This window comes from Nematolebias whitei, chromosome 2, assembly GCF_014905685.2.
Source record: "Nematolebias whitei isolate Nwh7 chromosome 2, NemWhi1, whole genome shotgun sequence".
Taxonomy (NCBI): Eukaryota; Metazoa; Chordata; class Actinopteri; order Cyprinodontiformes; family Rivulidae; genus Nematolebias; species Nematolebias whitei.
This window is the reverse complement of record NC_056499.1, coordinates 6,475,855-6,489,250: the sequence shown is the minus strand read 5'-3', so window position 1 is coordinate 6,489,250 and position 13,396 is coordinate 6,475,855. Positions and strand designations below refer to the sequence as shown.

Sequence of the window (13,396 nt, the reverse complement as noted above, 5' to 3'; positions counted from 1 at the left end):
CCCATGATGTATTAGGCAAAAGAAACTGATTAGGATGGAAAAGGTTCATGATCAAAAATCCAGGTACAAAAAATCCAACAAAGTTAAGTCAGGTCCTCTGGACGTTTGAGACTTAACTTTGTTGGATTTTTCTAACGGGGGGCACGGTGACTCAGTTGGTAGAGCTGCTGCCTCTCAGCAAGAAGGTCACCGGTTCAAATCCTGGCCCGGGGCATTCCTGGGTGGAATTTACATGTTCTCTCCGTGCATGTGTGGGTTTTCTCCAGGTACTCCGGTTTCCTCCCACAGACCAAAAACATGCATGTTAGACCAATTGGTAATTCTAAATTGTCCCTAGGTGAGAAAGTGAATGGTTGTTTGTCTCGTTTGTCTCTATGTGTCCCTGTGATGGACTGGAGACCTGTCCTGGGTGTCCCCCACCTCTCACACAGTGATAGCTGGGCATGGGCACCAGTGACCCCCATGACCTGAAAAGGAGGAGGTGGGTAAAGATAATGGATGCATGGATGGATTTTTACCTGGATTATTGATCAAGAACCTTGATGTTTTGAACCACTTTAGCCATGACTGCCTCAAACGAGTCAGCGGGGGAGAGGGCAGACTCCAGGAACCATCAGAGCACCATCAAACTGGTTGACCCACTATGTGAAGGTACTATTTATAAGACTGAGTTTGTTGTGGTTCCTCAGACTGATGAAGTCTTTTGGATGAAAGACGAAATGTACCAACACAAAGAAACCGTCCAGAAGACCTGACTTAACTTTGCTGGATGATTAGGATGGCATTCTGTGTCAAAGTATGATTTTTATGTCATTTTGTCTTATTATGATGAACTACGGCTTCTATTAGGTGTTTAATTTGTTGATTGGAATAGAACCTTTATTAATAAATAAAACATTTTCAGCCAGTATTCCAGATCTGAACCAGATAATAAGATTAGCTACAAATGCATTATAAAATTCCCATGGTCAGATATAATTTACCATCCTGAAACAACCCAATTTGATATATTTACTACAACAGATTTTTGATTTTTTTACAGAATGAAAGATTATATTGTTAATAATTTTTTCGGGGTTTAGGCCTCACCATCCTCAAGTGTGTGCTGGAAGACGTGATCCGACATGCGACTGGCTCCCATCGGCATGTAGGCCACCACGTAGAAGGTGTAGTTACGAGCCGGCTCCAGATCATCAATAATATAGCGAGTCGTATCGTTTCCAATAACAACTTGATACTCCTCGTTGTTTAATCCTGGTCAAATAACGAGAATAAAATCAGATGAAATAATCACAGCAACTTAGCAGATTAAGTTTAGATCATTCAGACAGTTAAAGGATTACACTGATACCTGCAACAAGTAGTCACAACAAAAATTATTGTACTCATAATCTCCACTTTATATTTGTCTGAATAAAAACGCTTTACAGAATTCTCTCACAAAATTTGTGCCTGAAGGAAAATAAAAACCCCGGTTTTATTTCTAACCTGGAAAACAAAGTACTTCAGGGTAAACAAAAGCCATTCTAAACAGACTGCATGCCTCAGTAAGCCTTCGTGAAAAGAGACAAAGCTCGTCTTTCTGTCCACTTCACACCGTTTTGTTGCCTCGCAGGATACACAGTTTCTGAACGCTCCATCACAGGCTAATTAGTTCCCCCTTTCTGCAGAGCCTCAATTTAGAGCCAAACCTCTGTCAACAACCTCAGGTGCAGAGTGCACCGATACTCTGTCAATGTCAATGAACAGCTACGCTTCCTGACTGGGAACAACAAGATTGAATCAAATAATCTATATCAAGAGCTGAAAATCCCCGACAGCTGGTTGTTATTCAAGAATAAAACGCATCATTTGTTCAGCTTCTATTTTGACCTCCTTATCCTTAACAACGTGCAGCAGGTGCTCCTTTCTTTAAGTCGAACGCTGGACATTTCCTTCACTTCATGGAAGTCAGTGGCTTTGCAATTAAGCAGTGTCTGAGAGAGCAGGAAGCACATTTTCCTGAAATCTAGCGTTCTTTGAATGTGACTCTTGTTATCGACAGCAAGAATTCCCAGGAAGACTAAAACACTCCAAAGTTTTTTTTTTTCTGCTGTCACAGAACAGCGCTTGTGCTTCCTCGTTGAATAGTTTTGTCTTCCTACTGCGTTTTATCAGGCAAAGGAAGGGGCCTGGCCTCTTGAAATTCAACAAGTCAATAGGCTGCTTGATTGTTCAAAAACCTTCATTAAGAGCTCACATTTTTAACTTCCAACAAAACAGTAGAGAAAAAACAGTTGTAACAAAAACTTAAACCCTTTTTGGGCAAAAAGCTGCTGAATCAAGATTATACAATCTAGGAATGGGCCAGTTACATGTTTCAAGGTATACCACGGTGATAAAACCAAACATTTTTTCTGTCATACCATTTATACGGTTTAAATAACTTGTACTGGAGACAAAGCATTTTTCTGTCTGTGTTGTCCCTCCCCCTTCAACGAGAGCAGTACTCCCCCTCTCTACCTGTTGCTCCTACCAGGGGCCGAGTAGACTAGTCGTCTAGTCGATTCTAGGACATCACACAAGTTTTAAAATTTCACACCGACTAGTCACAGTCGGTAACTGTGTCACGTGATCAGCGCCGAGCCGCTGGCTACAAAACAGATTCTTCCAATCAGACGGAAGATGAGGAGCAGGCAACATCTTCCCAAACAAGTAGAAATGCATCAACAGTGTAAAGATGATGTTGCTTTTAGTTTTATTTTATTTAATCCACTAAATAAAATAAACCACAGGTGTGCACCGCGCACCACCGCCTTTATTTTATTTAACCCACAAATTAAAAAACAAAAAAAAAACAGGGGTGTGCACCACCACTGGTGGAGAATCCACCTCCACCAGTGGTTTATTTTATTTAGTGGAATCAATACAATAAAAACAATTTTTGCAGCTTAATAATAGTTTTGTTTTTCTTGTTATTTGCAGTACGATAAATGGTAGGAGCATAAATATACGCTCCTGATGTTTTGTTGTTCTTTTTTTTATTATAATAAATTATGGGGTTTTTTTTGCCTTTTTTCAAAGCGTTTTGAGTTCCTATGACATCATGAACTTGTCGACATCGACTCGACTATTATGTCGACTTTAAGAAATATGTAGCCGTTCAACCCCTAGCTCCTACACATTCAGTTGGGTATAGTAGCTGAGGTGGAAATCCTCCTCAACTTGTATGCTCTTTCAAAAACAATGTTTGTTTTTTGTCATGGTTCATCTACCACAGAAGAAACGCCCGCCTCCATTTATAAAGTAAAGCTGTTTTGAAACGCGTGTTAGCAGACAATATAAGGATCTCTCTCAAAACACTTCAAGCCAAGAATTAGATGCTTTCTGGCTGCCTTAGAGTGGTTTCTGAGTGGACCAACAACCAGAGGACCTCTGGACCTCCAGAGAGAGGACCTGACTTAACTTTGTTGGAAAAGCAAATAAACCATGCCATGCATTTTAAATTTTTTGCTTTAATACCGTGAAATTTTGGTATTTCTGCTCAAGGTTATCATACCAGCCCCTGGTCAATACATTCCCAGACAATAAAAGCATTGCAAACACAAAATGTAGGTTGTTTAGAGGTAAGAATTACTCATGTGATCAAAGCTAAACAAACCCCCTCACCTGTGTGTCTGCTCAGCACTCACCTTCAGCTTTCATGTAGTGCACAGAGTAGGCAATAACTTTATCGGAGTTATACTGAGGCCTTTCCCAAGCCAGCAGGATGGCTGAGCTCGACACCGTGTCAGCTTGGAGGTTTCTGGGCGCGCTCGGTCGGTCCTCTGACATCACCACGATGAGCCTCGCCATGGACAGGACCGATCCCAGCTCATTTTCAGCCTGGCACTGATAAATGGCATCATCTTCAAGGATGATCTGGTTGATGACCAGTTTGCTAAGAGATACACAGATACAGAGTTTACAGCCATGTGGCTTCTTCCTGAAGATGCCTTTTCTTTTCCAGAGTGTTGTCATCTATAATTACTTTAACGAGCTGTGACAGTTAAATAATGAGCAGGAGAAAATTATTGGAAAATCAACAAAAATCCAATTTGCACAGTTGTAAATTATTCAGTTTCCTTCATACTGTAGGGGCAATGGTGAAGTATTTATTTAAACAGTTTTAACTTGGTTGACAACAACTGTTAAATGTATAATTGTATGGTCAACTAAATAATAGCTACCGTTCATTGCGTGCAAAAGATATATAGGATTCAGGAAATCCACGTGAATACATCTTGAAGAAATATACCTGTTGTACATCTTGACCCGACCATTGGAGTGAACTTTCTCTCCGTTCTTAAACCATGTGATCTGAGGCACTGGAGATCCCTCAGCATGGCACACAAAACGGGCGGTGCCAGCACGAGGACGTGTCAAGCTCTCAGGCCACTCCACTAAGGAGGGAGGTGCTTCATGAAAAAAATAAACACAACATTATTAGGAATTATAACAGGTCAATGTCATTAGTAACCTATGTGCACAGCCAAACAACCGGGTGTACCTAGCACAGTGACGTTGGCTGAGGCAACAGTGTAGTTTCGAGTGCCGGGAGTGGTGGCTCTGCACATATAGACTCCTCCGTGCTGGGGCTTGATGTCTGTAATGATGAGGTTTCCATTTCCCAATACTTTGGTGTTGTAAACATCAATAGACTTGGTGTCTGCTCTGCTCCAAGAGACAATGGGCCGGGGACTGCCCGTGGCCAGACATTCCAAGATGGCAGTCTGGTGCAGGGACACGGAGATGTTCTGTGGTCCAGCGATGATGCGAGGTCTCTGAGGGAGCTGGAGGCCTGGAGCTGCACAGAAAGTGGCGAACAGAGTTACGGCAGGTGTGATGGAGTAAGAGTCGAGACAAAACGTTGTTGCTCTCAGAACAAATGCCGGTGAGGGTGATACTGTTCCAACCAATTTATCACACCTTATTCACTTAGATTTAGATAAGCGTACTGAGCAACAGAATTTTAAAAAGAGATGTTTGACACACATGGGGTGACAGTGAGGGTGGCCTCTGTGCTTCTTCTGCGACTGGCGATGTTGGTGGCGATGCAGCGATAGTGTCCAGCATCCCCTCGTTGCACCCCGTGGATCTGAAGAACACCACTGGGCAGGACTGTGATTCTGAGATGTAAAAGAGATGTAACCACAAGTCTTACCATGATGCATATTTTGCTCCAGACAAATATATCTGCTAAGAATAAAATTATTAACAGACAACAAACTAGAAACGTTTTATACCTTTCAGTGGAGAGTGGTAATGTGACCCGATTAAACTCCCAAGTAATGATAGGAGGAGGGTGTGCACTGATTTTACAGGAAAACCTGGCAACCGAGCCTTCGGTTACCACTATGGAGGTCGGCTGGAGTGCAAACGAGGACATACCTGCAGCAACACAGAAACATTTAAAATTAAAATTGAAAAAGGAGATTTTATGTCCCGCATACAAACAAAATGTTCAACTTTGTTCTTTACTTTACAATGGAACATGATAAGATAGTGTAGCAGAATAAAGTTTGATTAATAAATATCTCCAAACAAACCAGAGTTTCTTGTTTTATCTCTGAAAATTAGTCTTTTTAGAAAAAAGTTGCAAAAGATTTCTTCAGGTGATTCTTTGCTGCAAAAAAATAAAAAATTAAAATAAAAATCACTTGTGTTGACTCAAATATACAGTAACCCAAGCTGATTAAATAAAACTTAAACATTCTAACACAACTGTCCACAAAGAAAATATTAAAAATAGACTCTCAAACCTGCAAAGAAATATAGTTTAGGATGAAATTACAATTTGGATTTCCTTTTATTAGCAGCCGTTACAAACCAACAAACAAATAAAAAGAATCTAAAGGATGATCGTTACTTGTAGATTAAATCTTCCGTAAACTGACACTGATTTATTTTTTATAAAAATAGTGAGCGATGTGTTTCAAACATCTATTGGTGGTCCAGATAATGTCATGGATGCCTGCTAACTTAAATCCACAGACGCCGAGTTCTGCAGGAAGGTGTTGACTGGAGGAGAACAGCAACATCCTGCATGGATAGATAGAGTTTCCCTGAAACTGAGATGCTGTCAGCAACTGGATGACCCACAAGCAAGTAAGACCCACCATGAACTACAAACGCTTTTTGTATCAATACTTTGAATGTTCTGTCACCCACAACACTACCCTCTTCTTTTACAGTCAGGTGCTGAGTTGTTTATGGCAGAGAAAATATTGAGATCTGCAACATTCTTTTATTTGTAATCTGTTAATGTAACATTCAGAGGTCCACAAATTGACTTAACTGGCATCATTGTCCATTATCAAAACGATCAACTACAGTCTACATAAATTAAAAAATACATAAAACACATAAAATCTCTGAGCTAAACCTGTCTAAGTTAAACAAAGCCAGTGTGTTGCTCTTTAACCTCTGCGCACGTCTGGAGCTGCTTCTGCTGCTCCATCAACGCTCATCATGCCCAAACTTCATATGGGTAAGCATAAAACATGAGCGTAGAAAATCTGAGAGCATTATGAATAAAGAAATAACAACAAACCGCACAACTTTTTACAGACCTTCTCATCTATAATCCCCATCTGTATGTTTCTTTTTATTTCTTTCCAAACATACAGAACTCTGCTGAAGTAACCTCAACTTTTAAGACGTGTAAACAACTCGTACGTTGCAATAAACGCTCGGTGGTGTGTATGTGGAGGATGATAAACGTCTGTGTGTAAGCAGTGTTGCCAGGTGTTATGGTGCTAAACAGCAGGAGGGCACCAACTCCCCACAAAACCCCTAAAACATTCAATAAATTATGAACTCCCCAAACTTGGCGACACTTTGCTTACAAGTCATATCAACATTCACTGAGGAACTAACACGACTACGGATATATTGACCGATATTTGTGTGCAATGTGTCTGACGTCTTTCTTTCTTGTTTAACAGGAAGCAAATTGTGGTCTGGATCAAATGTCCTCACCACAGTTCCATTTAACCAAATTAGTCTTGAGCTGTTACCCCTTTAGCTTTGGTAGCTCCACTGTGGCTGTTTGAAGTGATGACAGAGGCAGAGAGAGGCCTACACACACATGCACGTGTGCGCACACGCACACACACAGTGTTGAGATTAATGCCTGCAGGGCTTAGGAGATGAGCTGCCTACATACTTTTTTCTCCTGATGTTCCCTTCCCATTCGGGAAGTGATTCTGGATTGACAAACACAAGGACGATCATTGATTATTGATAAACCACTAAGAGCAGGAGTAAAATCTATAAACTCTATGGTTTGTCGTACACCGGCCCGTGCGGTTTTCCAAAGGGGCATGTAATTACATTAAATTATCACTGCAGATAGCTCAACCTGTGTGGTTTAATTTAATCTGCCAAATCTTGAGTTTTACTAAAGGAACACTGGATGCAAGTTTTTGTTTTCAGTTTCACAAAATTAATATTTTGTAAATTATCTTTATCATATCAAAGTATCGAAACGAGCAAGCTTTTTCTCAAGTTTGATGAAACAGTTTGGACCATCTGCCCTTCTCAGCAATGTCACCTCTCACCTCTGACCTCCACAAATCCTGGCTAACACTCAGGCAGTGGTTGACCCTCCTCCCACCACAAAAAAAAAAAAAAAAAAAAATATATATATATATATCCTGCTGCTCACTAATTCCATGCAAACTGCCCAAAAAAAATCACTTAAGTCTATTTTCCTGCGCTGCCAACATAAAATTATAAATTGTAATAATTTGATTTTCCCTTTTATTGCTGTCGTGTTCCAGAAGCTGCTGCTGAAGAATAAAAGTTTAGCTGCTGTCGGGCATTATATTTAAGCTGGATTTGAAAAATTTGTAATGAGTCAAAAAGTTATGTTTATGTTTTGAAGAGGGATCATAAACAGCCTTACTTTAAAACAAAAGAAGCAGGCTGAACCGCAACAATAAAACTAATTTATAAAACACCAAAACCCAAAAAACTACCGGTAATAACTCAATATCTGTTCTTGGTTTATTGTAGCACAATCGCTATAAACTCAAAACGGAGCAAGCCAAGTAAAGCTATATTTACCACACTTCTTTACACAGCAGATGGGTTTTCTGATGCAGGCGGCTCAGCAAACTAAAGGTCAGCGGACAGGTCAAGCCCAAACAAAGATTCCCTTACAAATGGCAGGAATGAGTTCAGCCCTCTCTCATCTGGTTACCGCGGTCTGTTTCAGCCAGTGGGCGACACAGAACTGCAAAAAACTTTTCTTACATGCGAGCTATTGTTTCTGCAGAAAACTTACGTGAAATTATTTTTTGTTCGATTTTGCTGTGTGCAGTAAAAGCAGTGTGTGTGCTCAGTTTGTGGAAGGCTATTAGGTTCACACCAAATATCTTATACAACTCATCCCCAAGGGTCCAATGTTTACTGGCAGACGTTAAAATTGATCATCCTTTCCTGGTCCTGCAGGCTGCACTGATGACCATCAGTCTTATCGAATCTACATTTAAAACTTTCACACATGCTCTTTTAATTTGTCCAATTCCTGTCCATCACTTGCGTCTCCAGTTCAGCTGGGAACATATGTATTGTTTTTTTTTTAAGTGATGAGCTCTTCACAGTGCTTTCTGACCCCTACGAAAGTGGAAAAAATAAATGGTGAGCTGATAAGCGAGAAGAAGAATGCAAAGCTGGAAAAGCCCACTTATCAATCACTGGCTGGCCGGCAGATGTGCTGCTGCTCACACAGACTGCAGGACAGTGGAGTGACCACTGGCCTGGCTAAACAAAGACCTATTCCCATGAGCGGTGTGACCTCCCAAAGCTTGGGGCAGGCAGTGGGGGAGCAGTGTTAGAAAAAGCATTCATCCCCCTCCTCCAGTTCCTTATCTCTGCCACAAAGTTTTCCAATCACTCAACAGCAATCCTCCACTGACACAGTAGCTTCATTGTTTTTAATCTCCACTTCAGATCAGAGTTTAAAAGTTAAATCTGTATAACTACAGTCTGTTTTTTTTAACACGTTTAGGCAACTAAACATAATAAAACCTGCAAACTTATAAGGAAAAAAAAAAACTTAATTAAAAGTACAAACTGCATATTGATAACTAGTGAAGGTAAAGTTGAGCATTGAGCACATTTGCACAAAAGATATATCCTGGTTTGAGCCTCCCTGCCCACCATCTACAGTTTTAGGAAACCTTTGACCCCCAGGGCCTGCTGTTCAAGGGAACCATGGTAACCTTTCGTCTCCAGCAGAGGAGAAAAACAAGATTCCAGGCTTTGAATTGTCTCCCTTAAGGGCATTTCATTCATTCACATCTCCGTTCAAACTGTGGAAGGTTTGCTTTTGACTTATTGGGGTTTCTAATTGCGCCAAACCAGAGCAAGTCGGATGCATTCCTTGGCAACTTAAGTGTTTCTGAGCCGACGTCCTACAAACACACCGAGGAGATAAAAAATAAACTGCCACAGCTCCCTCACTGACCTCCTACAAAGCTTTTTCAGTGGTAAACGTTACACACAAACAAACTGAACAGCATCATTGTTGGGTGAAATTATCCAAATTGCTTTTAGACAAATAGCCCCCAACAACATTTCTATTCTTACATACACTCAGTTCTGGCAATTCAACCTGTTCTTATGTTTGCGTGAATATAATAACATCAAGGAAGGGCTATCCTTCAAGATAAGCCCAAACATGAACTATCTGCTAGATTAGACATTGTCAATTCAGTTGTTACTGGAATTTGGTGTTTTGGTCCAAAACGTGACCTCAGTTCAGTTTCTCCTCACATCAATAAGAAGAATTGCAAAAAGCATTACCATTACTGTCTGAATGAGCTTTTCACTGTCAAAACAGCTGAAGATTTAGTGGATGTGTAAACCTCAACATCTCGGTGTAATTTTAATGCAGAGGCCAGTTGAGAGAAAGCTTACATTATTTTTTTTTTTTTTTTTTGCCTAGCTCCCTGGTGGTCACAAGCTGCAATAAAAAAGAAAGCTATCTTAGGAGGCAATCTGTCAACAAAAATCCCCATCAATCTGAAGTCTGTTGACATAAGTCACATGATGGAGCTCAGGTGTCACATTCCTTCTCATCAAGGCCAAATCCCATCTCACCTTTGTGCCTGACGACCAGCACCATGCTCCTCAAATGATAACCAGCAGCTTTAGCAAATGTGTAAAGGGTTAAAAAGTTCCCACAGAGCATCACTCCCACACCCAGGACATAAACCATGTCATGAAAGCAGGCACCGAGGCTCCGCTCATGTCGTAGCATCCATCTTCAAGCTGAGGCGCCAACATATGAGGTCACAAGACCACATGGATCAGAAATGTCCTTAATGCACATAACTTATTTAAAAAAAAAAAGATTACATAGTCTCAGATCAAACTACAAGATTGTTTGACCTTTATAATAATAATTGAAGACTTGGTAATGATTAACCTTTATGATGTACGTCATTAACCTTCAAGTCCAGCTGTTCTGTCCACCTATTTCAAGACAAACAACCACCCCCAAAGAATCTTTCTCTTTGGTGTGCTTGGGAAGCAACGGAGACAAAAACGGTCAGAGTGAAAAGCTTTTCAGCACGTCACTAGTGAGGCGGAAAACAATTGTGTGTAAAGCCTCCAATCCCTCCTGACCTGGGAAGGCCTGCAATAAAGTTTGGTCATTTCACTAAGGGTAAAGCCCCAGTACTGGGAAACAACAATTCCCATTTGTGTGTATGTGCTCACCACGTGTAACAACCCCCACTGGTACCTCTGCGTCCTTCAACTGAGCATTTCTCAGGTATGTGAAAATTTTATGAGCTTCCAGATAGACCTTCTAGCAGGTCTAAGTGCTATTTTAAAACAAACTAGTAAAGCTGAAAGGCATCCTTTATCACCTCTTCATTTCATTTCAATAAATAAACTACTCAATCAATTAATAAAGCTATATGTACTCTTCAGGCACTGGTTTCACCTGCATGTAACTAAATACAACTAACTAAAGCTGGTTGTACCCCGGATCTGCTTTTATTTAAAATATATATATATATTATTTCTATATGAAAAATCTACTTCACATAAAAACAAATAATAACAAAAATAAAATAAAGAAGCCAACCACAATATAAAACAATTTTCTAATTGTTTTACTATTCTGTAAGAAAATAAATTAAAAATAAAGTATCTTAACATTGCATAAATTAGCTGGAAATGCACTGCTTGAGGTGCAAATAGTTGCACGTCATATAAAATTGACACAACAAGATGCATGACCTGCTTGTTGGGGGGGTGGGGGGTGGGGGGTGACACTATAAGGTCCCAGAAGACCAACTCAGCTTCTCTTCCTCCCCCTTAAAATACGAGCCTAACTTGCAGGGCACTGGAGGAGAAAGCATTCCAAAAGAACAATTCCTCAAGCGATCAGGGTGCAATAACATGAAAGCCCAGGCCAGTGAATAGGGGTCATCTGCTCTTTAGCATTGGGGGGCTAGTTTCCTGGACAGCTTTCTAACCCCCCATATCTCCTGTTCCTTCATTACCACACCAATGGGCATTTCCCCAACCTAAGCAGCATTTTGCAACTTTGAAGATTTGTTCCTTTTTACCAGAATGCACCTTTGAGCGGAAAATAAAACCACAAACGCAGTAGATACAACCATATATTAAGACATTTAAGTATTTTAATTAATATACCTTCCAAACACCATTATACTTGTTCATATGTTCTCTTTTATGTATTTAAACAGAATACTCACTTGCGATTGTAAGACGGGCTTTCTGACTCATGATTGTTCCATACTTGTTCTGAGCAAGGCACTGATAGCACCCTTCATCTGATTTGTCTCCTCTTCTGCTCTCCACCTCTGAAATAAAAAGCGAGCCGTTGGAGAGCAGGTACACCCGCTCGTTCTCCGCTAACTTCACTCCATTCCTGAGCCATCTGACATCCATGGGCGCCTCTCCACGCGCCTGGCAGTCCAAAATAACCGCTTCTTTGCGCATGACGGTGACATCGTGGGGCTCCTTGATGAAGAATAACTCACTAAAGCTAAAAACACCTGTGAAAAGAAAGACAAGGAGATGAAGCCTGGGATGTAAACGAGGATCAAGGTGCGCTGCTAGGAGTCAAACTAAAAAAAGTTAAAGTATTAACTTGAGGGCATGTTTTCCTGAAGCCAGTATTTGAGAGATTCTTCTGGGTGAATTCTTAGTGGTTATTGTCTGTTTTAGTAGCTACCAATGAATGTTTACATCATTGAGGAGTTGGAGGGCTACCAGCTGGAGGACCAGTACAGTAAAGCTGTAAAGTCAGCAGCAGGTGAAATGGATTATCCTGTTAGCATCTTCAGTTCTCATGCAAACCTTATGCTGAACTCCCAGCATACTTCTTTTATTACCATAGCTTTTTAGGAGTTACTTTGAAACTAAAGTTACACACAATGCATAAGGTTTACCAGTCAGTACCTATACTTTAAAACAAACCTTTCAACTTCTGACCCACAAAATGACAGAAACAAAGACTTGTGACCCCATTTATTACTATTTAAGTACACACAAAATAGCTAATAACCCATAGAGACAACACAGTCCTAAAACTTTGTTAACTTATGACTGCTGCTTTTAATATTTGTAATAATAATGGTTAAAAAAAAAAAAAGTACGCCAAACAAAGCAGGTTGATATCTGAGCTAGCAAACTTACATTAACATAAAAAAACAATAAAAAATGACGAATTAATACCACTCAGACACGCAGTACTTTGGAGTTTTATGTTGTATTAACATTCGTGTGAGTAATTAATCAAATATGCACGTGACAACGGGTAAATTAAGTAAACAACACGAGTTTATTCGTATTTGTTTTCGCTACTTCCAAGTTAAGTTAGCTTAAATGTTGACTGCGTCGCGCGACCAGTTAGCAAGAGCTAGTTGAAAAACTTTCATTACAAATAAATAAACACAAATAAATAAAGTCCTCTCGGCTTCTATTAGTGTCCACACATGCAGGATACGGATAGCAAATTAATGCATCTCACTTCATGACTTTATTCAAAACTATGAATTTTCTTAATTAACGCTTTTTCTTACCTGAGATTGGCAGCAAGACAAAGAGCAGCAAACGCTGATATAGTTTCCTTCCGAGAGGAGCCATTTACATAAATTGTTCGTGCATACTAGCGACTCTCACATTGCTGTGTCCTCCGCACGAACCACACTTCTACTGAGAGGAGGAGGAGAGAGGAGGTCAGGCATCAGGAGCAGTTTCCCTCCTCCTCTGGGATGGACCGAGTTAATTAATCGCGTCAAGACGGAGCGCGGGTTCCAGCGCCCCCTGCTGGCACGACAAGCACAGGGCAGGTTCAAGCACAGCTCCTCTGCTGGAGCTCCACACC

The 13,396-nt window shown here is 40.5% G+C and overlaps 1 protein-coding gene across 1 annotated transcript in view; it reads right to left on the bottom strand.

Annotated features, from left to right (window-relative positions):
* The window catches only part of prtga (protogenin homolog a (Gallus gallus)), a 32,286-nt gene extending 19,069 nt beyond the window's left edge, over nt 1-13,217 (bottom strand). Inside the window, exons 1-8 of the mRNA XM_037696053.1 lie at nt 13,092-13,217; nt 11,760-12,062; nt 5,265-5,409; nt 5,014-5,147; nt 4,529-4,825; nt 4,277-4,436; nt 3,672-3,919; nt 1,090-1,254 (exon numbers count right to left, since the gene is read on the bottom strand). Of these exons, the coding sequence (XP_037551981.1) occupies nt 1,090-1,254; nt 3,672-3,919; nt 4,277-4,436; nt 4,529-4,825; nt 5,014-5,147; nt 5,265-5,409; nt 11,760-12,062; nt 13,092-13,155 (1,516 nt within the window). The 5' untranslated portion in view covers nt 13,156-13,217. The remainder of the gene's footprint in view (nt 1-1,089; nt 1,255-3,671; nt 3,920-4,276; nt 4,437-4,528; nt 4,826-5,013; nt 5,148-5,264; nt 5,410-11,759; nt 12,063-13,091) is intronic.
* Between the last annotated feature and the right edge of the window lie 179 nt (nt 13,218-13,396).